This window comes from Nerophis ophidion, linkage group LG09, assembly GCF_033978795.1.
Source record: "Nerophis ophidion isolate RoL-2023_Sa linkage group LG09, RoL_Noph_v1.0, whole genome shotgun sequence".
Classification (NCBI taxonomy): Eukaryota; Metazoa; Chordata; class Actinopteri; order Syngnathiformes; family Syngnathidae; genus Nerophis; species Nerophis ophidion.
Window position 1 is genome coordinate 62,082,620 of NC_084619.1, and position 27,578 is coordinate 62,110,197.

At 36.3% G+C, this 27,578-nt stretch overlaps 1 protein-coding gene across 1 annotated transcript; it reads right to left on the reverse strand.

Annotated features, from left to right (window-relative positions):
• Nucleotides 1-234: 234 nt before the first annotated feature.
• LOC133559592 (TBC1 domain family member 12-like) lies at nt 235-26,722 on the reverse strand. Its single transcript, XM_061911488.1, is given in 14 exon segments — nt 235-1,382; nt 4,611-4,869; nt 9,234-9,343; nt 11,689-11,817; nt 11,933-12,004; nt 13,422-13,516; nt 13,592-13,675; nt 18,447-18,553; nt 18,727-18,844; nt 22,305-22,387; nt 22,481-22,575; nt 24,793-24,922; nt 25,226-25,404; nt 25,406-26,722. Coding segments are annotated over 14 exon segments (2,559 nt in total). The 5' UTR covers nt 26,429-26,722; the 3' UTR covers nt 235-1,307.
• Nucleotides 26,723-27,578: the final 856 nt, after the last annotated feature.

The following is a 27,578-nucleotide window of genomic DNA, read 5'->3' on the forward strand; positions in this document are numbered from 1 at the left end:
AAAATAAAAGTTAAAAATGTACATGTCAAAAATAGAGAAAATATGATCATGCCTGAAGGATCAATAATAAATATGTAAAAATTTTAATTTTTAAGTAAAAATACAAGTTACTGACGTTATTGAGTCAACAAAAATTAAGTTAAAAAATGTGTTTGTCAAAACACTTCAAAATGAAAAATAATGTAATGACAATTGTTTATAAAAAGTACAAAAAAATTCTAGTAATTCCATAACTGTGACAATAAAAGTAGTTTAATGCCAAAAATATTAAAAAAAATACAAATTATTTAATATTTATTAAAAAAAATTTAAGTACAAATATGCTTAAAATACCAAAAATAACTTTTTCATTTGATACAAAAATAAATATAAAACAAATAGAAATGTACAAATGCCAATAAGATAATAAAAAGAAAAAACATAGTAATGCTTTGCTCAACGTTACAAGTCCAGGCTACTAATTTAAGGACAAAAACGGTCCGAAATAAAAATTAAATCAATGTTAAAAATGTGAAAAAGTAAGTAAAGTAACAAAAATGATAGACTAAACAATAACTGATCAAGTTAAAAAAAAAAAGTGCGGCTAAGCTAATTAAAAATCACCGCTGGTGTTTTTTTGTGTGAAAACTCACACTCCCTCTCCCCCTCCCCCCCGCCGTGCTATCCCAGAGGCCCCTGGGGCAACAACAGACTTCCACTTCCCCCTCCGGCTCCGCCCCCCACAGGAAAGACCCCAGACTGCTGCCAAATACCTCAGCTCTCCCCGGGCGCCGTCGCCGCGGAGACGCACGCCCACACGCCGACCACAAGGACACGCTCAGATGCCGCGGACGCTTTTATTTTGAAAAAAAAAAAAAAAACCGGCTGTAAGTGACAGCTTGGCACTCCAAAAGTAACTGTAATCTATTACTTGCCTCTATGCAGCTGCTTGGCGACGACATCCTTAAAAATGTCCCTTTAAAAGTTCTAAAAGTCCAAACGTCGACTTGGTCGCCCTCTAGTGGTGACGGCCGTGCACAGAAGCGGGGAGAGCGCGCCACAGGAAGGAGAAATAAGAAATAAAAGCATGAGGTTAGTAAAAAAAGACATTTTTGTTAGTTGAGCCGACACTTTGCTGACCTTTTATTGACATGTTTGCTGGCCACCCCGCTATGAAAAGACAATGACACGTTAGTAAGAACGCTGCCCCCTGCTGCTTGGGAGTGCAGCGAGCGGACGCTAAAGGAGAAAAGAAAGTCTGAGCACCGCAAAGAAGGTCCGTGACCCACTTGGAGGAAGGACGCCGCCGCCGCCACTTGCTGCCGAGCTCAGCTTCTCTGGGCGGGGCTCCCGTTTTTCTCCCCGTCTTTGCTCCGGTTCCTCGGCGGCGGCGAAGAAAAGACCTGCCAGCAGAGAGAGACGAACAATAAAATACTAACGTTTTTTTTTTTACTAGAATTTTAGCTCATTTTAATTTTTTCAACCCAACAATGGTGGATTTTAGAAGTATGTTGGCTAACACTCTGTTAGCATGCAGACATTTACTTAACGTTTTGTGGCAAAATTTTTGCTCATTTTATTATATTTAACCCAACAATGGTGTGTATTCTTACCTGGTGTCATTTTAAACGTATGTTAGCTAACACTCTGTTAGCATGCTAACATTTGAATAACATTTCATGCTAGCATTTTTGCTAATTTTGTTTACTTTGACCCAACTATGGTGGATTTTAGAAGTATGTTAGCTAACACCCTGTTAGCATGCTAACGTTTACATAAAATCTTATGCTAGCAATTTTGCTAATTGTATTTTCTTTAACCCAAAAATGGTGCCATTTTAGAAGTATGTTAGCTAACACCCTGATAGCATGCTAACATTTACATAACGTTTTGTGGCAAAAGTTTTGCTCATTTTATTATATTTCACCCAACAATGGTGTATTTCTATACTTGGTGTCATTTAGACGTATGTCACTTAACACTCTGTTAGCATGCTAACATTCAAATAAAATTTTATGCTAGCATTTTTGCTAATTGTGTTTACTTTAACCCAACAATGGTGGATTTTAGAAGTATGTTAGCTAACACCCTGTTAGCATGCTAACGTTTAGATAAAATCTTATGCTAGCAATGTTACTAATTGTGTTTTCTTTAACCCCAAAATGGTGCCATTTTAGAAGTATGTTAGCTAACACCCTGTTAGCATGTTAACATTTACATAATATTTTGTGGCGAAATTTTAGCTAATTTTATTATATTTAACCCAACAATGGTGTGTTTCTATACTTGGTGTCATTTAGACGTATGTTAGCTAACACTCTGTTAGCATGCTAACATTTAAATACAATTTTATGCTAGCATTTTTGCTAATTGTGTTTACTTTAACCCAACAATGGTGGATTTTAGAAGTATGTTAGCTAACACCCTGTTAGCATGCTAACGTTTACATAAAATCTTATGCTAGCAATTTTGCTAAATGTGTTTCCTTTAACCCAAAAATGGTGCCATTTTAGAAGTATGTTAGCTAACACCCTGTTAGCATGTTAACATTTACATAACGTTTTGTGGCAAGATTTTAGCTCATTTTATTATATTTGACCCAGCAATGGTGTTTTTTTTTACTTGGTGTAATTTTAGGAGTATATTAGCTAACGCCCTGTTAGCATGCAAACATTTACATAAAATTTTATGCTAGCATTTTTGCTAGTTGTGTTTACTTTAATCCAACAATGGTGCCATTTTAGAAGTATGTTAGCTAACATCCTGCTAGCATGCTAACATTTACATAACGTTTTGTGGCAAAATTTTAGCTCATTTTTTATATTTAACCCAACAATGGTGTGTTTCTATACTTGGTGTCATTTTAGACGTATTTTAGCTAACACTCTGTTAGCGTGCAAACATTTAAATAAAATTTTATGGTAGCATTTTTGCTATTTGTGTTTAGCTTAACCCAACAATGGTGGATTTTAGAAGTATATTAGCTGACACCCTGTTAGCATGCCAACATTCACATACAATTTTATGCTAGCATTTTTCCTAATTGTGTTTACTTTAATCCAACAATGGTGCCATTTTAGAAGTATGCTAGCTAACACCCTGTTAGCACGCTAACATTTACATAACGTTTTGTAGCAACATTTTAGCTGATTTTATTATATTTAACCCAACAATGGTGTGTTTTTTTTACTTGGTGTCATTTTAGACGTATGTTAGCTAACACTCTGCTAGCATGCCAACATTTTCTTAAAATTTTATGCTAGCATTTTTGCTAATTGTGTTTACTTTAACCCAACAATGGTGGATTTTAGAAGTATGTTAGCTAACACCCTGTTAGCATGCTAACATTTACATAAAATGTTATGCTAGCATTTTTGCTGATTATGTTTACTTTAACCCAACAATGGTGTCATTTTAGAAGTATGTTAGCTAACACCCTGTTAGCATGCTAACATTTACATAACGTGTTATGCTACAATTTTTGCTAATAGTTTTTTTCTTTCACCCAACAATCATGGATTGCTTTACTTGGTGCCATTTTGTACGCTGGCTGCTACCCTGTTAGCATGCACATGTTAACGTCACATTTTATGCTTGCATTTTGGTTAACTGATTTCTTGAACCTAACAATAATGGATTTTGTTACTTGGTGCCATTTTAGAATTATGCTAGCAAATACCCTGTTGGCATGCTAATGTTATCATGTTAATGTTAGCATACCAACATTTATTGGTAGCATTTTAGCTATATGTATTCGCTTGAACCTAAAAATCATGGATTTTGTTACTTTGTACCTTTTTACAAGTATGCTACCTGTTACTTTGTTAGCTTGCTAACGTTCCCATAATAATGTTAGCTTGCTAACGTTCCCATAATAATTTTAGCATGCTAACGTCCTATGCTAGCATTTTAGCAAATTTTATACTTTTTAACCAAATAATCGTGAATTTCACTACTTGGTGCCAATATAGAAGTAAACTAGCTGTTACTTCGTTAGTTTGCTAAGGTTCCCATAATAATGTTAGCAATTTAGCAAGTTTTGTACTTTTTAACCAAACAATCATGAATTTCACTACTTTGTGCCACCTTGTGCTTGCAGGTACAATGATAACGTGCTAATTTTAACATAGTAACATTAGCATGCTAACGTTCTATGGTAGCATTTTAGCTAATGGTATTGTCTTTAACCTAATGGATTTCAGCACTTGGTGCCATTTTAGAAGTATACTAGCTGTTACCCTGTTGGCTTGCTAAATTTCCCATAATAATGTTAGCATGCTAACATCTTGTGCTAGCATTTGAGCTAATTGTATTGTATTTAACCTAATTTATTTCAGCACTTGGTGCCATTTTAGAAGTATACTAACTGTTACCCTGTTAGCTTGCTAAATTTCCCATAATAATGTTAGCATGCTAACATTATATGCTAGCATTTTAGCAAGTTTTGTAGTTTTTAACCAAACAATCATGAATTTCACTGCTTTGTGCCATCTTAGAAGTATGTTACCTGGTATCGTGTTAAGAAACTAATTTTAACAAAATAACATTAGCATGCTAATGTTTTATGCTAGCATTTTAGGTAATTGCATTGTCTTTAACCTAATGGATTTCGGCACATGGACGCCACTGACCTGGGCCCAGCGGCGGTTCCTGCTGATCATGTGCGTGCTGGCCATGGCGGCGAAGAGCGTGTGGGCCTGCAGGTCTTCGGGCAGGCGGCTGAGGAACTGGGCGATGTGAATGAAGTCCATCTGCAGCAGCACGTCCTGGAACAGCCGCAGGATGCCCAAACCAGTCCTGAACAAGCTCTCCTCGCCGTCCCGGCAGAAGACGTCCCAGACGCGGCACGCCACGTCCAGCGGGAGAGACTTGCTGTACAGCGTGAAGATCCTGCAGCATGGGTTGAGGACACGTCACATTTTTTATTGCAAGCTCTCCTATTTCTACTTTTATCAGGGAAAAAAAACAAGCTTTATTTGCGACGTGAGTAGATCTAAAGGGGCCAGTAATGATTGAGAAATATTACACTACAATATTTACTCAACATATGACTTTTATTTCTATTCAATACATTTCAAACATTGATTTTACTTGAATTTTTGACATTTCTTGACTGTGAATTTGTGACTTGTATTTTCACACCTAACTTTTACTTCTGTTCTTCTTGCCATTGTTACTTTTTTACATTTTGTCTATTTGACATTGACATTTTGTACTTGCACTGTGTTATTTTGTCATAATTACATTTCTGATGGTTTATGGCATTATTAACATTGTTTTTTCAATATTTTTGGCCTTAAAAGAATATAATTACTTATATATTTAACATTTATTGTCATTCCATTTTTTACCCTTACTGTGACATTTTTGTCAAAATTTCATATTTACATTTCTTGATGTTTTTTGGCATTATTACATTTTTATTTAAATGTTTTTGGACTTGATTTTTTTTTAACTTATATATTTGACATTTGTAATCATTACATTGTTTTACTTTTATTGTGACCGTTTTTGTCATATTTACATTTTTTTAAATGTTTTTTGGCATTCTTACATTTTTATTTAAATATTTTTGGCCTTATTAGAATATTTGTGATTATATATTTAACATTTATTGTCATTCCATTTTTTACTTTTATTGTGGCATTTTTGTTGAAATTTCATATTTACATTTCTTGATGTTTTTTGGCATTATTACATTTTTATTTCAATATTTCTGGACTTGTTAGAATATTTTTAACTTATATATTTGACATTTGTAATCATTACATTGTTTTACTTTTATTGTGACAGTTTTTGTCATATTTAAATTTTTTTAATGTTTTATGGCATTATTACATTTTTATTTAAATATTGTTGGCCTTAATAGAATATTTGTACTTATATATTTAACATTTATTGTCAGTCCATTTTTTACCTTTATTGTGACATTTGTCGGAATTTCATATTTACATTTTTTGATGTATTTTGGCATTATTACATTTTTATTTCAATATTTTTGGAGTTATTAGAATATTTTTTACTTATATTTTTAACATTTATCATCATTCCGTTGTTTTACTTTTATTGTGACTGTTTTTGTCACATTTACATTTTTTTAAATGTTTTTTGGCATTACTATATTGTTTTTTCAATATTTTTGGCCTTAATATAATTACATATATATCCAACCCTTATTGTCATTCCATTTTTTTACTTTTATTGTGACATTTTTGTCAGAATTTCATAATGAATTGTTATGATGTTTTTTGGCATTATAAAATTTGCATTTAAAATATTTTTGGACATATTACAATACTTTTTACGTGTATTTATTATCATTCCATTGTTTTACTTTATTATGACCGTTTTTGACATATTTAAATTTTTAAATATTTTTTGGCATTATTACATTTTTAATACCATACTTTTGGCCTCATTAGAATATTATTACTTATATATTTAACATGTACTGTCATTCCATTTTCTACTTTTATTGTGACATGTTTTGTCATAACTAAAAATATATATGTTTTTTGGCATTATTACTTTTTTATTTCAATATTTTTGGACGTATTAAAATATTTTTTAATTAAATATATTTAACATTTATCATTCAATTGTTTTCCTTTACTATGACCGTTTTTGTCATATATATACATTTTTTAATGTTTTTTGGCATTATTACATTTTGAATTCCATATTTTTGGACTATTAGAATAATATTATTTACGTTTAAAATGTATTGTCATTCCATTTTCTACTTTTATTGTGACAATTTTGTCGTAACTACATTTTTAAAATGTTTTTTGGCATTATTACATAGTTAATTCAATATTATTGGCCTTATTAGAATATTATCAATTGTATATCTAACATTTATAGTCATTCCATTTGTTATTGTGAAATGTCTGTCAAAAAAATCATATTTAAATTTTTTAGCGTTATTACATTTATAATTCAATATTTTTGGTCTTATTAGAATATTTGTACTTACATACTTAACATTTGTTGTCATTCCATTTTTTTACTTTTATTGTGACATGTTTGTCAGAATTTCATATTTACATTTTTAAATAATTTTTGGCATTATTATACTTTTATTTCAATATATTTGGCCTTATTAGAATATTATTACTTATATATTTAACATGTACAGTCATTCCAATTTTACTTTTATTGTGATGTATTTGTCAAAATTTCATATTTACATTTTCTGAATTTCTTGGCATTATGATATTTTTTATTCAATATTTTTGGCCTTATTAGAATATTTGTAGTTCTATATGTAACATTTATTGTCATAACATTTTCTTACTTTTATTGTGACATGTTTGTCAGAAAGTCATATTTGCATTTTTTCTATGTTTTTTGGCATTATTATATTTTTATTTTAAAATGTTTGGCCTCATTACAATATTATTACTTATGTATTGTGATATTTTTGTCCGAATTTCATGTTTACATTTTCTGATTTTTTTGGCATTATTACATTTTTTAGTTAATATTTTTGGCCTTATTAAAATGTGTCTTATTATTTATATATATATATATATATATATATATATATATATATATATATATATATATACAGTGTATGTATACATATATATATATATATATATATATATATATATATATTTATTTTTAAATGCATTATTTGTTTTATTATATTTAACATTTATTGTCATTCCATTTTTTACTTTTATTGTGACATTTTTGTCAGAATTACATATTGACATTTTTTATGTTTTTTGCATACTTACATTGTTATTTCTGGCCTTGTTAGAATATGTTTTTAGTTATATATTTAAAATGTATAGTCATTCCTTTTTGTACATTTATTGTGACATGTTTGTCAGAATTTCATATTTACATTTTTTAAATAATTTTTGGCATTATTATGTTTTTATTTCAATATATTTGGCCTTATTAGAATATTATTACTTATATATTTAACCTGTATAGTCATTCCAATTTTACTTTTATTGTGATGTATTTGTCAAAATTTCATATTTACATTTTCTGAATTTTTTGGCATTATGATATTTTTTATTCAATATTTTTGGCCTTATTAGAATATTTGTAGTTCTATATTTAACATTTATTGTCATTACATTTTTTACTTTTATTGTGACATGTTTGTCAGAAATTCATATTTACATTTTTTAAATATTTTTGGGCATTATTATATTTTTATTTCAAAATATTTGGCCTCATTAGAATATTATTACTTATGTATTGTGATATTTTTGTCCAAATTTTCTATTTACATTTTCTGGTTTTTTTGGGCATTATTACATTTTTTATTTAAAAGTTTTGGCCTTATTAGAATGTGTTTTATTATATATATATATATATATATATATATATATATATATATATATATATATATATATATATACACACAGTGTAAATATATATATATTTACTCACACACACATATATATACATACATATATATATATATATATATATATTTATACAGTATATATATATATATATATATATACACACACACACACACACACACACACACACACACACACACACATATATGCATACATATATACATATATATATATTTTTTTTAATGCATTATTTGTTTTATTATATTTAACATTTATTGTCATTCCATTTTTTACTTTTATTGTGACATTTTTGTCAGAATTACATATTGACATTTTTTGTTTTTTGCATACTTACATTGTTATTTCAATATTTCTGGCCTTATTAGAATATGTTTTTAATTAAATATTCAAAATTTATGGTCATTCCATTTTCTCCTTTTATTGTGACATTTTTTGTCATAATTACATTTTTTTATGTTATTTGGCATTTTTACATTATTATTTCCATATTTTTGGCCTTATTGGAATATCTTTAACATTTATAGTCATTCCATTTTCAGATTTTATTGTGACATTTTTGTCAGAATGACATCATTGTATTTGATAGTTTGTGCATTAGTTGAGAGCTACAACCACTAGAGGGCGCCACCGGTCACTTCAGCAATAACAAAGGTTTATATCAGGGGTGCCCAAACTTTTCCCACTGAGGGCCGCACACTGATCAATGAAAGCATGCAGGGGCCATTTTCATACTTTTAATTTTCAAAACCAATACATTATGGTTTTTTTTTTTACCTTTAGCACTTGCCTCAAGTGTGGCCCCAAAAGGGTCAGAATGTGACACATAGCGCTTTTATTGTGAAGCAGGAAGTGTACATAATTTTTTTTAACGAAAGTCTCCGATTAAAAGATAATTGCACTCACCAGTCGATCAGGTAGAGGTCAGGCGTCAACTTGTTGGTCTGGAAGTGGCTGAAGAGACGAGGCAGGTTCTCCTCGAAGAACACCTCGAAGACGGCAAAATATTTCAACATCTGAAACAACAACACTTATGTCAGCGACTGTGTGTGTGTGTAGGGCTGTACAGTGCGACCAATTTACTCACATACGCCACTGAAAATAGATCATGTGACTATAAAAAAATATATACGAGTAGCATATGTACGAATATGGATTTCAACCCCTTTCATTCTCATTTTGCACCAAAAACACATTAGCCACTCACCGCCATTTCATTTCGACAACTAAAGACAGGAACTTGATATGAAACTACAATTTGCAATTCAGGCAGCGATTGCGTGTAAATGCTAAATGTGCACCAGCCGCCGATACGCGTGAGTGGACGTTGGAAGGCTTCAAATCGAATGAGAAATGTGGGATATGGAGTGGCTTGTCTAATACCTTATTCATTGTCAATGGGCAGAAAATTACCGGAAATCCTGGGAAAACCGGGATACATGTTGAGAGTTGTGTGCGTGTGTGGATGGTTGAAAGGTCAGAATCAGGTTTAAAAAATGGCATTGTAGAACTATAAATATGACCATTCATTTGATCATCATCATCATAATAATAATAATAATAATACATATATGTTTTTGGTGTAGAATCTTATATGTGAGAAGGTTTGGATATTCACACAATAATAATAATAATGATTAATAAATATGTTTTTTGGGTATAGAATCTTATACGTGTGAATGTTTGGACATTCAAACATATAATAAAAATAATAATAATAGATACAATAATCATAATGTTAATGATGATAATAATGATAATAATAATAATATTAATGTTTTCTTGGTGTAGAATCTTGTGTGTAATAACAATAACAACAATAATAATGATAATGGTAATAATACAAAAAATAACAACAATAACATGTTTTTTAGGTTTACAATCTTATATGTGCGAATGTTTGGACATTCACACATAATAATAACAAAAATAATGATGATAATAATAATAATAATGATGATGAAGATGATGATAATAATAATATATATGTTTTGTGGTGTAGAATCTTGTGTGAATGTCCAAACATTCACAGATATAATAATAATAATAATAATAAATATGGGTTTTTTGGTGTAGAATCTTATGTGTGAAAGTTTAGACATTCACATAATAATAATAATAATACACCAAAAAACAATGTATTATTATTATTGTGTGAATGTCCAAACATTCACACACAAGATTCTACACTAAAAAAAACAACTCTATTATTATTATTATTGTTTGAATTTCCAAATATAAAATTCTAAACCAAAAAAAAAATCCATTTATTATTCATTATTATGTGAATTTCCAAACATTACAAATAAGATTGTACACCAAAAAATAATAATCATGTTTTTATTAACATTATTATTGTGTGAATTTCCAAACATTCACATATAAGTTAGTACACCAAAAAACAATGTATCTTATATGTGAATGTTTGGACAATCACACAATAATAATAATAATAATAGTAATAAATACATAGTAAAAATAATAGTAATAATGACAATAATAAACAGTTTTTTGGTGTAGAATGTTATATTTAATGTTTGGAAATTCACACAATAATAATAATAATGATAGATGTTGTTTATGGTGTAGAATCTTATATGAGTGAATGTTTTGACATTCAGACAATAATTAAAAAAATAATAATTGTTTTTTGGTGTACAATCTTATATTTAATGTTTGGAAATTCACACAATTATAATAGTAATAGTTGTTTTTGGTGTAGAATATTATATGTGTGAATCTTTCAACATTCACACAATAATAATAATAATAATAATAATAATAATAATAATAATGATGATAATAAATCATTTTTTGGTGTAGAATCTTGTATGTGTCAATGTTTCGACATTTACAAAATTATAATAATAATACATTGTTTTTTGGTGTAGAATCTTGTATGTGTCAATTTTTCGACATTCACACAATTATAATAATAGTACATCGTTTTTTGGTGTGGAATCTTGTATGTGTCAATGTTTCGACATTTACACAATTATAATAATAATACATCGTTTTTTGGTGTAGAATCTGATATGTAATGTTTGGACATTCACACAAGAATAATAATAGTAATAATAAATAGAAGATTTTTTTAGTGTAGAATCTTGTGTGTGTGATTGTTTGGACATTCTCCCAACTAATCCACGTATCCACCGCTGCATGTAGTTTCTCATCCATGTTGTTGCTGCTGTAGCGCTCAGTGACGTGCGGTCATGAAGTAAGTACACATAGTCTGTTGGCGGTGATGCAAAACACTTTGAATGGCGGCCGCTTGTTCAGTTACGATACATGCGGACTTCCTATTGCTAGGAAGGAAGACACCTGGTAGAAAAGCGAAGCGTAGAGTTGTGCTACGTACCAGCTCGTGGTCCACTCTGAAGAAGGCCATCTGACAAGGTTTATTCAGCAAGTTGGCGAAGGTGATGAAGGCCTCGGCCTCCTCCAGGTTGAGGATGAGCACGGCAGCGATGAAGGACATTCCTTGCACCTGCACACACACACACACACACACACACACACACACACACACACACACAACCGACCGTGAGTGTGTGTGTGTGTGTGTAAGTGTGTGTGTGTCAGCAGACAAGAGTGACGCTTACGTAACCGATGTCGGGTCTGTAGCAGGTGTACGCTCCCAGTACACTGTGGAGGAGGTCGTGATAGGGACCGCCCTGTGACAACGACAAGGACAATGAAGGAAAGCACTTCCAGGTATTTCAAAGTAAAAGTCTGCCAAATGTGATGAGGAAAGCACTTACTGTCCTAAGTAAAAGTCTGCCAGATGTGATTAAAAAAGCACTTCCTGTCCTTCAGAGTAAAAGTCTGGCGGATGTGTTTAAAGAAAGCACTTTCCGTCTTTTAGTGAACAAGTCTGCCAGATACGAATAAGAAAGAACTTCCTGTCCTTCAGAGTAAAAGTCTGCCAAATGTGATTAAGAAAGCCCTTTTTGTCTTTCAAAGTAAAAGTCTGCCAGATGTGATTAAAAAAGCACTTTGTTTCCTTCAGAGTAAGTCCGGCAGGAGTGGTTAAGAAAGCACTTCCTGTCTTTCAAAGTAAAAGTCTGCCAAATGTGATTAAGGAAGCACATCCTGTCCTTCAGAGTGAGTCTGGCAGATGTGGTTAAGAAAGCATTTCCTGTATTTCACAGTAAAAGTCTGCAAGACATGACTAAGAAAGCACTTCCTGTCCTTCAGAGTAAAAGTCTGCCAAATGTGATTCAGAAAGAACTTTTTGTCTATCAAAGTAAAAGTCTGTCAGACGTGATTAAAAAAGCACTTCCTGTCCTTCAGAGTAAGTCTGGCAGGAGTAATTAAGAAAGTCTTTCTTGTCTTTCACATTAAAAGTCTGGCAGATGTGATTAAGAATGCACTTCCTGTCCTTCAGAGTAAGTCTGACAGATGTGATTACGGAAACACATCTTGTCCTTCAGAGTAAATGTCTGCCAGATGTGATTAAGAAAGCACTTCGTGTCTTTCACAGTAAAAGTCTGAGAGACGTGATTAAGAAAGCCCTTCTTGTCTTTCAAAGTAAAAGTCTCCCAGATGTGATTAAGGAAGCCATTCTTGTTTTTCAAAGTAAAAGTCTGCCGGATGTGATTAAGAAAGCTTTTCCTGTCTTTCAAAGTAAAAGTCAGCCAGATGTGATTTAGAAAGCCTTTCTTGTCTTTCACAGTAAAAGTCTTGGAGACATGATTAAAAAAGCACTTCCTGTCCTTCCGAGTAAGTCTGGCAGATGTAATTAAGAAAACACTTCCTGTCTTTCAAAGTAAAAGTCTGCCAGACGTGAATAAGAAAGCCTTTCTTGTCTTTCTAAGTAAAAGTCTGCCCAATGTGATTAAGAAAGCACTTCCTGTCCTTTAGAGCAAAAGTCTGGCAGATGTGATTAAGAAGGCACTTCTTGTCCTTCAGAGTAAAAGTCTGCTAGATGTGATTAAGAAAGCATTTTATGTCCTTCACAGTAAAAGTCTGCCAGATGTGATTAAGAAAGCACTTCCTTTCTTTCAAAGTAAAAGTCTGCCAGACTTGATTAAGAAAGCCCTTCCTCTCTTTCAAAGTAAAAGTCTGCCAGATGTGATGTTTATGCGTCACCTTCTGAAAGATGAAGAGCGACGGGAAGGTTCTGGAAATGTCCAGCTTGATGAGGTCTAGACTGGACTCTCTGTCGGCCAGTGAGGCCCCCCCGTCTGACAACACAAGAGGCCCAGAAGGTCATGACGGGAATGGCACGCGCTCAGAGACGTGCGTGCGTGCGTGCGTACCGCTCTCACTGTCGTTGACGGAGCTGGTCTCGCTGTAGCTCCTCCACTTCTCCTTGGCGCGACACAGGAAGATGTCGTAGAGTTCTGCAGGAAGACCAGAACACAGCTCATGGACACCTGTGTCAAGTTAGCCCCGCCCACCCTTGGTGCGGCAAACATTTTGGTCTATTAAAAACTATTTGAGTTTTGAAGTTATGTTTGGATGTTAATAACATGTTATTAATCATAACTAGCCCCAAACACGTCAAATACTCACCAGACTGCGTCACATTCCTTTGTGCTGCAAACATTTTGGTCCGACTATTATAGTCTTTAAGTTGTTCAAGTTCTGTGATTCACCTGTCAAGTTGTCCACATCTCTCCAAACTCATACCAATCGCTTGTTTACGGTTTCTCGAGTTAACATTTTGTGTTAAACGTGTAATTAACGGGTTATTAATATATCTAGACCCTGCCCCAATTATGTAGTTATGTGTTACAGTTTTAATTATTACCGTTTGTTATTAATATGTAATTAACGGTATAACCATAACAAGACGCCCCAACTATGTAATTATATGTTATAGTTTAAGTTAACGTTTTATGGGATTTATATTAACGTGTAATCAATAGCATTTATGTTATTAACGTGTAATTAATATGTTATTAATATAACTATATAAACCCCCCCTCCCAACTATAAAATTATTTGTTATAGTTTATTATTAATGTTTTATGGGTTTAATGTTAACATGTAATTAACGTGTTAATAATGAACTAGACCCCTCCCCAACTATGTAGTTATGTGTTACAGTTCAAGTTATTAAAATTTGGGGGGGTTTTATATTATTATCATGTAGTTATGTTTTATTGATATAACTAAACCCCCAACTATGTAATTATGTGTTATAGTTTAGGTTGACATATTATGGGTTTTATATTGAAGCGTAATCAATAATGTTTTATGTTATTGACGTGTAATTAACATGTTATTAATATAACTAGACCCCCCCAACTATGTAGTTATGTGTTATAACTTGTAACACATAATTCAATCAATAACATTTTATGGGTTTCATGTTATTAATGTGTAATTAATGTGTTATTTATTAACCAGACCCCCTAAACTATGTAATTATTATAGTTGAAGATATTAATGTTTTATGGGTTTAACATTAACGTGTAATTAACGTGTTAATAATGAACAAGACCCCCCCCCCCCAACTATGTAGTTATGTGTTACAGTTCATGTTATTAAAATTTGGGGGGGGGGTTTATATTATTATCATGTAGTTATGTTTTATTGATATTACTAAACCCCCCAACTATGTAATTATGTGTTATAGTTTAGGTTGACATTTTATGGGTTTTATATTACAGCGTAATCAATAATGTTTTATGTTATTAACGTGTAATTAACATGGTAATATAACTAGACCCCCCTACTATGTAGTTATGTGTTATAACTTGTAACACACAATTCAATCAATAACGTTTTATGGGTTTTATGTTATTAATGTGTAAATAATGTGTTATAAATTAACCTGACCCCCTAAATTATGTAGTTATGTTATAGTTGAAGATATTAATGTTTTATGGGTTTAACATTAACGTGTAATTAACGTGTTAATAATGAACAAGACCCCCCCCCCCCCCCCCCCAACTATGTAGTTATATGTTACAGTTCAAGTTATCAAAATTTGGGGGGGTTTTATATTATTATCATTTAGTTATGTTTTATTAATATAACTAAACCCCCCAACTATGTAATTATGTGTTATAATTTAGGTTGACATTTTATGGGTTTTATATTAAAGCGTAATCAATAATGTTTTATGTTATTAACGTGTAATTAACATGGTAATATAACTAGACCCCCCAACTATGTAGTTATGTGTTATAACTTGTAACACATAATTCAATCAATAACGTTTTATGGGTTTTATGTTATTGTGTAATTAATGTGTTATTAATGAACCTGACCCCTTAACCAGGGGTAGGGAACCTATGGCTCTACAGCCAGATGTGGCTCTTTTGATGACTGCATCTGGCTCTGATAAATCTGAACTGACGTTGCTTAACACGATAAGTAATGAATAATTCCACTTGTAATCACAGTGTTAAAAATAATGTTCAAAATATAAAATATTCTCATGCATTTTTAAACCATCTATCCGTTTTCTACCGCACCTGTTCAAGAAGTTGCGTTAATGGTAAGAAGTTATTTATTTATTATTGGTTAGTGTGGGGCTTGCCCTCCTGGGGGTTCTTCAGACCCCCAAACACCAACATGAGGCCTGTTTCAGGGTTAAAATATTGTTTTATTTTTCAATAAGTCTCTCAGTTGCTTTCAAGCAATAGTACTTCCAGCCCCAACCCAGTCTCTCCTCCTTGCTGCTGCTTATAACAGAGCGACAGGTGATTAGATAACAACGCCCAGGTGGGCCATCTACGCCCCCTCCACAGTTAGCTTCAGAATAACAATGTTATTACAAAGAATAAGAGACCTATTATACTCTAGAAATGTTGGTCTTACTTAAAAATGCACGTGTTTAGTTGTGTTCAGTGTTAAAAAAAATATTATATGGCTCTTACGGAAATATAATTTAAAATATTTGGCTTTTTGGCTCTCTCAGCCAAAAAGGTTCCCGACCCCTGCCCTAAACTATGTAGTTATGTTATAGTTGAAGATATTAATGTTTTATGGGTTTAACATTAACGTATAATTAACGTGTTAATAATGAACTAGACTAGACCCCCACCCCCAACTATGTAGTTATGTGTTGTAGTTTAAGTCAGTGTTATTCAACCACTGTGCCGCAGCACATTAGTGCACCGTGAGATATTGTCTGATGTGCTGTGGGAAATTATGCAACTTCACCTAATTGGTCCCAAAAAATTTTAGCTTGTTGTCTGTGCGGTGTAAAACTCGGCAGGGAAACCATGCCAGTAGGTGGCAGCGGATAGTTCATTGTTTTGTAAAAGTCGAAACATGTTGGGTGAGACAACAATAGATTGTTGTGATCCCGAAGTGCGGACCACAGCGGGAGACGGCGTGTAGGTAAAAAGGCATGTAATGCTTAAACCCAAAATGAATGAAAAGGAAATGAAAAGACAATGCAAAACGAAAGTCAAATTGAACTGGCTACAAAGTAAACAGAGACAGTATGCTGGACGACAGCAAAAACTTACGGCGTCCACAAAGTACATCCGTACATGACAATCAACAATGCCACACAAAGAAGGAAAGCAACAACATTAATAGCCTTTCTTGCTAACACAAAGAAGGTGCGCGGAATAGCGCTCAAAAGGAAGACATGAAACCGCTATTAGTGCACATTAGTGCACCGTGAGATATTGTCTGATGTGCTGTGGGAAATTATGCAACTTCACCTAATTGGTCCCAAAAAATTTTAGCTTGTTGTCTGTGCGGTGTAAAACTCGGCAGGGAAACCATGCCAGTAGGTGGCAGCGGATAGTTCATTGTTTTGTAAAAGTCGAAACATGTTGGGTGAGACAACAATAGATTGTTGTGATCCCGAAGTGCGGACCACAGCGGGAGACGGCGTGTAGGTAAAAAGGCATGTAATGCTTAAACCCAAAATGAATGAAAAGGAAAGGAAAAGACAATGCAAAACGAAAGTCAAATTGAACTGGCTACAAAGTAAACAGAGACAGTATGCTGGACGACAGCAAAAACTTACGGCGTCCACAAAGTACATCCGTACATGACAATCAACAATGCCACACAAAGAAGGAAAGCAACAACATTAATAGCCTTTCTTGCTAACACAAAGAAGGTGCGCGGAATAGCGCTCAAAAGGAAGACATGAAACCGCTACAGGAGAACACTAACAAAACAGGAAGGACCACCAAAATAACAGCGCAAGACAGGAACTAAAGCACTACACACAGGAAGACACCAACAAACTCAAAATAAGGCACAATGATCTGGTGGACATTCATTTTTTAACGTTTTTTTACTGGATGTGTGACACTATTTTATTTATGAAAAAAAGGTTGAAAAACGCTGGTTGAAGTTATTAACGTTTTATGGGTTCATGTTATCAACGTGTAATTAACATGTTAATCATAACCAGACGCCCCCAACTATGTCATTATGTGTTATAGTTTAGCATGACATTTTATGGGTTTTATATTAAAGCGTAATCAATCATGTTTTATGTTATTAACGTGTAATTAACATGTTATTAATATAACTTGAAGCCCCAACTATGTAGTTATGTGTTATAACTTGTAACATATAATTCAATCAATAACGTTTTATGTTATCAACGTGTAATTAATGTGTTAATCATAAACAGACGCAAAGGGTAAGGGGGGTGTATATTGTAGCGTCCCTGAAGAGTTAGTGCCTCAAGGGGTTCTGGGTATTTGTTCTGTTGTGTTTACGTTGTGTTACGGTACGGATGTTCTCCCGAAATGCGTTTTGTGTGGTTCACAGTGTGGCGCATATATGTAACAGTGTTTAGTTGTTTATACGGCCACCCTCAGTGTGACTTGCATGGCTGTTGACCAAGTATGCTTGCATTCACTTGTGTGTGTGAAAAGCCGTAGATATTGGGCCGCAAAGGCAGTGCCTCTGTATTCCTCCCTACGTCCGAGAACACAGCAGGGTTTTAAAAAGTCATACATTTAAATTTTTTAAACAGATACCGATAAATTCCGATATTACATTTTAAAACATTTATCGGCCGATAATATCCGCAGTTCGATATTATCGGACATCTCTATTAACATTAAGTCTGTAAACGCACGATCCAAACTTTTTGCAGCACAAACGCTTGGAAGAGATTTTTGGGGAGATTTGGACAAAGTGAGCGGGGCCTACTTCACACAGGCGTGATGCACGCACCTGCTGTGATGTTGAGCTCGTTGCCGATGGCGAGGCTCCACACCCGACCTCGCACGCTGGGAGGAAGTCCCTGCCACCACAGCTCCCTGACACGCCGCGTACCCTTCCTAAACACACACACACACACACACACACACACACACACACACACACACACACACACACACACACACACACGTCAGTATGGCGCTGCTTGTACGCATGTTGATCACACACACACACACACACACACACACACACACACACACACACACACACACACACACACACACAAACACACATTGTGTCCCAGTGGGGGAGGATCTGGGTGTTCCAGACCACCATGGCGTTGGAGATGCTGTCCTCGTGGCGATGTCGTTCTTTCATCTGACGCTTCTTCTTCTGCGCTTCCTTCAGCTCTGACACAGAATAATATATAAACACATAAATATAATGCAACACATAAACATACCAGAGATATAATACAAAACATAAATATAATACAACAAATAAATATAAAGCGTCCCACGTGTGATGTCTGCAGGAGTGTTTTCATGCATATTTGTACGTTGTTAGCATTAGCCAACATGCTAACACGTTTACGAGTGTCTGTGTTAGTGTCATTAACTTACAAAAGGGCTTCTTTTTGTATTGTTTCAATCTCACAAATTCCTCAGTAAATTAGCCAAAACGCGTCACCGTGCAGTTATTGAGTATGTTTAGCCGATTGGAGCGCTAGCTTGCGCAGCTAATGGGGTCCACGACCATGATTTCTGTTTTGTTTGATCAGTCGTTTTACTGCCGTGTTGCAGACAGCATTTGGAAACAATTAAGGTACAGTTGTGCTCATAAGTTTACATACCCTGGGAGAATTGATTAATTCTTGGCAATTCTTCAAAGAATATGAATGATAAAAACTGTCTTTCACAGTATCATGTTAGACCCGCTCGACATCCATTGCTTTCCTCCTCTCCAAGGTTTCTCAGTCATCATTGTCACCGACGTCCCACTGGGTCATTATTGTCACCGATGTCCCACTGGGTGTGAGTTTTCCTTGCCCTTATGTGGGCCTATCGAGGATGTCGTGGTGGTTTGTGCAGCCCTTTGAGACACTAGTGATTTAGGGCTATATAAGTAAACATTGATTGATTGATTGAAAAAGGGAAAAATTGGCTGCATGGTCAAGAGGCCAAAAAGTTAAATATTGGTCTCATCGCTCTAGGGCTGGGCGATATATCGATATATACGATATATCGCGGGTCTCTGTGCGATATAGAAAATGACTATATCATAATATTCGAGTATACGTTCTCACGCAGTTGCTTTTAGCTGCAGGCATTTAGGCTCTTCTCACTCTTTCCTGTCTCTCCTCACAGACCAGCAGGTCGCACATTCTTACATACGTCACATACTATCACGTCATACGTCACATACGTGTCTGCCTTCGCAGAGCAGAGAGGTAGCATACTGGGCTACGTTAGCTGCTAACGTAGCCGTACGAGAGAAAGAAGGTGCGGATCTGGTAACAAATGAAGGAAGACTTAATTCCCAATAAAAACAGCAGGGTTTCTTTCGACTGGAGGTGGTTCGTCTTCAAGTGGGAATATGTCGAACAGACAACCGTAATTTGTCAAGTGTGGGGGTTGAAAAAGCGTTGCTATAAAAAGTAGCATTACTGCTAATATGTAGCATCATTTGAAAAGTCACTCGCTAGAGAATGAAGAGGATTTCATAACCTTAGTAACATACCACATAGTGAAGGACGAATATTTGATTTCCTATAATGCAGCTCATTTTTATTTGACACTTAAAATGTCTCTGACAACCTTGCACTTTGTTTTGGAAATCATTTGAATGTTTATGCCATTGCTTAATAACTTTAATAAATACACTTTTGGTCAATTGACTTAGTTGTGATTTCCCTCTCTGCATGAAAGTTTAAAAGTAGGATATATGAATGCAGTATGAAGAAGAATGTTTTAATGTAGACACATAGAATCATCATACTGATGTGATTATATGCATCAAGTGTTCATATATATCGTAATATATATCGTATATTGCGATATGGCCTAAAAATACCGCGGTATTAAAAAAAGGCAATGTCGCCCAGCCCTACATCACTCCAAATTACTTTGTTCCGGAAGTTTTGAGGCTTGTCTCTGTGCTGTTTAGCGTAAGGTAAGCGGGATACTTTGTGACATTTACGCAGAAATGGCTTTCTTCTGGCAACTTGACCGTGCAGCCCATTTTTCTTCTAGTGCCTCCGTATTGTGCATCTTGAAATAGCCACACCACAATTTTTCAGAGAGTCCTGTATTCAGCTGAAGTTATTTGTGGATTTTTCTTTGCATCTCGAACTATTTTCCTGGCAGCTGAAATCTTTGCCGGTCTACCTGAATCCCTCATTTTCCACTTCGTAAGCAGCATTTGAACACTGCTAATTGGCATTTTCAATTCCTTGGATATCTTTTTATACCCCTTTCCTGTTTTATGAAGTTCAATTACCTTTTCTCGCAGATCCTTTGAAAATTATTTTGCCTTCCCCATGACTCATGATCCTGAAACATCTGTGCAGCACTGGATGAAAGATGCAATGGTCTGCCAGGAGCCCAGAAACTCACTGACCTTTTATACACACACATTAATTACAAACAAACAGGTCACGGGTGAGGATTGGAACCTTGATTAGCCATTCGAACCTGTTTGTGACAACTTTTGTGCATGTTTAATCAAAGTCACTGGGGTGTGTAAACTTTTGATTAGGGTCATTTGGGCACTTTCTTTTGTCATTTTGATTTAGAAATACTAAAGAAAGTTTTTTTTTACCAATAAATAGCTTAACACAACCATTAAGCATGAGTGGAAGAAAGGTTTTTGTGTTATCATTCATATTCTCTGGAAAATGGCCAATAAATCACAAATCCTCCCAGGGTATGTAAATTTATGAGCACAACTGTTTGTAAATAAACATTCACAGAATATTTCTGTGTAGATAACTCATTTCACAACGTGGCCGCGACTTGTAGTCTGCCGACGCCAATCTACGGAAAACTATTTTTTCCTTTACTTTAGTGGGTGTGGCTTTTATACCGGTGCGCTCTATAATCCGGGAAATATGTTAATTTGAGAGCAAACAGCCAATCAGAGCGTACATTTGTCCAGTTCTCTGATTGGTGGCCCTTTTGGCCACAAACAAAACAGAAAACAAACCTCATAAAGCAGAAGTGACTGCAAGTGACTATGGATAATAACAAACATGCACACACGTTCATTGAGCACAAAATACATTTATATTTGCCCAAACTACTTTACTTTTCACTTCTCAAAATGCTCGCAAAAATAAATCTGCTTTTGGAAACTGAAAATCAAAGTACATATAAAAGGTTTGTACACCTCAAATGTGTGTGTGTGTGTGTGTGTGTGTTCTGGCAATGCTGACTTAATGGGGACATCGCTCCGTTTACACAGTCACCTTTACGGGACCTCTGACGGTATGGAGACAAAAAAACAGGTCCCCAAAAGGGAAACCTTTTTAAATGATTCTGAGGATCACGTCATATTTAATTTGAACTTTTTTTTTTTCCCCAATGGTCCTCAGTAGTCATGTAGAAATTTGTGCGAATTATGCAAAATGATTCAAATTTGGTCTTCATGAACCATATTAACTCTTTTTCCCCAGGGTCCCCAGTAAGAATGATCAGCACATTACTTCATCAATCCAGAGATTTAAAGAAATGTATGAGCTAACTGGGCAGTGGCCATTTTAGCAATTTTTTTTCATGCCTCCACAACCTGTAGAAAAGGTGGTCCCCACAAGTACTGATCAACAACTTGGTCCCCATTCCAAAAGATAACTAGTATGTGTGTGTGTGTTACCTCTCCTCTTCGCGCCGGCCACCATCTCCTCATACTCCAGTTTGTGTCTCTGCGTTTCCTCCACAGACTTGGCTGGAAGGTTCCTGATGAGCCAATCAGACCGAGGAACACATGTCAGCTGGTCCAGGATCACTGTAGTAAGCAGTACTGGTACTAGTACTAGACGCGGTACTCACGGCGGCCGGTCCTCCAGGATGAGTGCCGTGGTGGAGAGTGGCTCAAACTCCAGGTTCTTCTTCCTACCGGCAGCTAGAAGGCGCTGAGGAGACAGCTGCGAGTCGAAGGTCATTCCAGCGAACGCCCAGCAGAGGGAGACAGAGGAAGCATGAGGTCATGAAAGGCAGTCATGTGACATATTTGAAAGTTTCTTCCTCTTTAGTCCACTTGGGGGGAAGTTTGTTCTCCTTCGGGGGGTCTGGACCTCGTGTGCTGAAGGGGGCGTGTCCTGGAGTCATATGACGGAGGGGGCGTGGTGTGGTTGCATGACGAGCTCGCTTGGGGCGCTCGCACGCCAACACGGGCGTGATCACATGACGCAAAGGTTGCTCTCAAGAAAAGACCGCAAGACTTGACGTAGGGCTGGGCCATACGCCCTAAAACTGTATCAGTGCTTGATATGGTCGACAGCGATAATTATTGATATTTTCATGAGCTATGGAAAAAAAGGAGCAGGATTAAAATATATTGTATTTGAAATGTAACTCTCTGATTATAATACATCAGCTTTCAAGGCAGAAAGGAAATGTCAACACAAGAATAGAAAACACCCAAACAATTTCAACAAAATATTTAAATCACATTGAACACGTAATAGGCCGTTATTACGAAGGAATATGTAAGAAATGCTGCATAAAGTGTAAGGAAATAGTGCAAAGTGTGAAAATGTAAACAAAGAAACCCGAGAAGAACTATTTTCTACAGGTTTAGTGGCAGGAAGTTTGACTACGATCCCTTGAAAAATCTAATAAATCATTTAGTAAACATTGGAGGAGTAAGTGTTAAAGAGGTAGGCAGATAAAAATACATCTAATTATAGTGTAGAAATTAACACAATTTTAAGACACTTTCTATTTTTCCTATTTTTTAAATTTTCCCAGCCCAATTTTTCTATTTTTTCCTCAATTTTCCCTTTTTTTCCATCAATCTTTGTATATCTCAGTTGTCCTGTTCTTTCCTAAAAGGGTGCTAATTTTTCCTCTTTTTATCAATTTTCCAATTTCCATCCATCCGTTTTCTACAGCTTGTCCCTTTTGGGGGTCGCGGAAGGGGGTGCTGGAGCCTATCTCAGCTGCATTCGGGCGGAAGGCTAGGCGTACACCCTGGACAAGTCGCCACCTCATCATAAGGCCAACACAGATAGACAACATTCACACTCACGTCCACACACTAGTGCTTATCTCTCAATTTACCCCCTCATTTTTCTCTTTTTATTTCAAATTTCCTTCCCCATATTTCCTGTTTTTTTTTTCTAATTTGTGCTCTTTTTACCCAATTTTTTTTTTTACCTTTTTCTTCTCAATTTTCCCTTTTTTTAATTTCTCAATTCTCCTTTTTCCCCACTCAATTTTTCTTTCCCCCCCCCCAATTTGTCTTTTTTCCGCAATCTTCATTTTTTCCTAAATGTTTCTCTTTTCCTCGTTTTTCTTTTTTTAATGTTTCTCTTTTTTTTCCAGTTTTCCTTCTTTCCCTTAAATTTTCCTCTATTTCTCGATTTCCTTTTTTTTCTAAGTCCCTCCCCCACAATTTTTCTCTTTTTCTCAAATGTCCTCTTTCCTCCGATGGTGCTCATTTTTCCTCTTTTTTTAAGATAAATGTTCCTCTTTTTTCTCTCAATTTCATTACCCCCCATTTTTCCCTTTTTTCTCCCAAAACCTCTCCCTATTTTTCATCTTTTTTCTCATTTTCCCATTTGTACCCACTTTTCCTCTTTTTTCTAATTATTTTATTTCTCAACTTTCCTTTTATGGCAAATCCCCCCCCTGCAATTTTCCTTTTTTTTTTCCAATTTCCCTTTTTCTCAATTTTAGTTTTTTCCTCAATGTTCTTTTTTTTTTTTTTTCCCCCTCAATTTTCCATTTTTATCTCAATCTTCCCTCTAAGTTTTTATCGCCAACAGAATTTTTCTCTTTTTTCAGTTGTCCTCTTCTTTCCTTCAAGGGTGTTCACCTTATTGTCTTTTATCCACAATTTCTTAATTTTCACTTTATCTTCTCACTCCATGCAAAGAATCAACCCTGATAGTTGAAACTGTCACCTTATTGGCTGTTAGCGTGTCACCCCCACCAATCACTTCCTGCGTTGCTCGGTTATTCAAGCAACCAACCTTGCTTCCATACTTCCATTTATGTGTATATATATATATATATATATATATATATATATATATATATATATATATATGTATATATATATATATATATATATATATATATATATATATATATATATATAAAAATACATTTTCACACGGAAAACTTAGGACACCAACCTGCTCTGTGGCGGAGGGGGCGGAGTCTTTGGCGGCGTCCTCATCATCCCTGGGCTTGTTTAACGCTCGCCAGCCTGATGCATTGTGGGACGGCGCCTTGGAGTCTTTGGCTCTCTTGGAAAACAGGCTCCTGGAGAGAGGGTAAGACGACACAGATGTGTAGAGATCCCACTGACATGACACCTCCTGTTCACTTCAAAATAAAAGCCCTTTCTTTCTAAAAAAAAAACAAAAAAAAACGACGCTCAGCAGGAAGTGACTGATAAAGAGCCTTGTTAGGAGGAAGCGCTCATCCTCGCACTTCCTCTCTCGTCTGGCGGCAGTTTCCTGTCAGGCGTTAAAAACCCGCACGGTCAGCGTTCACAAAGGGTAGTTCAATGGTGTCACACTTCACTTTCTGTAGGGAAGTTGTCACAAACACACAAACACGCACCTGGTGAATAAATCGGCTATTCCGAACCTCTTGGGCATCAGTTTGGATTCGGAGCAGTCCAGCTGTGTGTTGAGGTCCGGTAGCTGGTCCGGTGCACTTTGCCGGCGGCCCGTCTCAAAAGTGTTCCGAAAGTCGCCCTGGTCCCCGAAACCGAAACCGTCTTCGGCGGGGGACAGCGGGGGTGGCGTCACAGCTGAGCGACACGACGAGGTTCGGCTCTGTCCTCAGACTACGAGGCCGGCCGACCAAACCGGGCCCGGGCGAGTCCCGCTCGGATGGCGAGCTGTCCTCGCTCAGTCCCGAGGAGGCAGACGGGGCGGGGGAAGGCTGTCCGGCCCCCGGCGAGTCCACAGAGGCGGGCGGGCCGGCTGAACCCCCGCTGCAGTCACCTGAGCTACAAACACCGGACTGGGCTCCTTCGCAAGCACGGAAGCCCCCGTTGAATTGTCTCGGTTCTTTGTGGACTTTCAGTGTCCGGCCGCTGTGGTCTGCATGAGGACCACAATGGTCTGCGAGAGGACCACAACGGTCTGCGAGAGGACCACAACGGTCTGCGAGAGGACCACAACGGTCTGCGAGAGGACCACAAAGGTCTACCTGAAGACCATAATGGTCTGCGCGAGGACCACTAAGATCTGCATTAGGACCACAATAGTCTGAGTGAGGACCACAAAGGTCTACGTGAGGACCACAAACGTCTGCATTAGGACCACAATGGTCTGCGTGAGGACCACAAAAGTCTGCATGAGGAACACAAAAGTCTGCATGAGGAACACAAAAGTCTGCATGAGGACCACAAAGGTCTACCTGAGGACCACAGTGATCCACATCCCCGTTAGGCATGCTTGCTTGAGACTTAGTTCCCAAACATGGCGGTCCACCGAACCCGTCCGTGTCCTCCCCCCCAGCCGGGCTCATCCGCGACGTCGCCGGTGTCACAGCCGGACAGGAAGCGGCGAAGCCGGGCCCGCCTCCTCCTTCCTCGTCGCGCCGTGACTCAGTGGTTCCGTTCAGGCAGGTGCGGCGGTGCTCAGGTGACCTTCCGTCGGCGCCGATACCGTGGTCGACCTCAGCATCATGACCCGCGCTGACGTCACCTCCTTGTCGGAGTGCCAAGGCGCATTTGAGTCGTCGCGCCTCGTCTTCTTCGTTCTCGTTCACGTCGACGACCAAGCGGCCTCCGCGCTCCCTCGTCGTCGCCATGAGCTTCAGGCCCGCCGGCCACCGAGACCCTGCTTCTTCGGCCCAGCGGCGCGGCAGTTTTTGTTCTTCTTCTTCTTGGCCGAGGGAGCTAGCATCTTAGCCGCGGAGACCGGAGCGCTGACTGTCGCACGACCGGCTTAGGGCGTCAATGTCGGGCGTCCGCGGTGAGCCAACATCCTGTGCGCCGAAGACCGGCGTTGCTGTCTGCGAGGAATGTTGTGTTCATTTGTCCCACACAGCGGCTTCTGAGACGCCGTTCGCCATCTTGAAAAATACCCCAACAATGACGTCATTGGATTCCCTCCCGCAGCTTTGACACATCAGCGTTCCACAGCGACATCAAGTGGACATTAATGGAAGTGCACTATAAAAAAATTAATTAATAATTTCTTTAGTAACCCTAATTTAATAAATAAAATCAATTATTAAAACAATGTAAAATATAAAAAATACATATACATGCTAAAAATATTAGTGAATGTTTTATTTTGATGAAGTTCATTTCCTCGCGCGGCCACAGCGATACTTAGTGGACATTAATGGAAGTGCACTATAAAAAATCAATTAAGTTATCTCGTAACCTTAATTTAATGAATAAAATCAGTTGATTATAACAATGTAAAACATTATATATATATATATATATATACATGCATACAAAAAATATTAATGAACGTCTTATTTTGATGAAGTCCGATTTCCTCGCGCGGCTTTGACACAGCGACACTAAGTGGACATTAATGGAAGTGCACCAGAAAAAGTTTGTTTAAATGTATCATTTAGTAACCCTCAAAAAAATGATAAAATTAAATATATATATATACATATATATATATACATATATATATATCAAAGATATGATAGAATACCATGACAAATTTTTGTTTTTTCCTAGGGGTTAAGTGAGATTTGCTCGTGCGGCTTTGCCACGTCAGGATTCCACAGCGACCACATGCAACCGTTAATGGAAGTGCGCCAGAATTTATTTTTATTCCATCCATTTTCTACCGCTTATTCCCTTTGGGGTCGCTGGTGCCTAACTCAGCTACAATCGGGCGGGAAGCGGGGTACACCCTTGACAAGTCGCCACCTCATCGCAGGGCCATTTATTTTTATTGTTTCTTTTAATTATTCATTTATTTAGTGACCG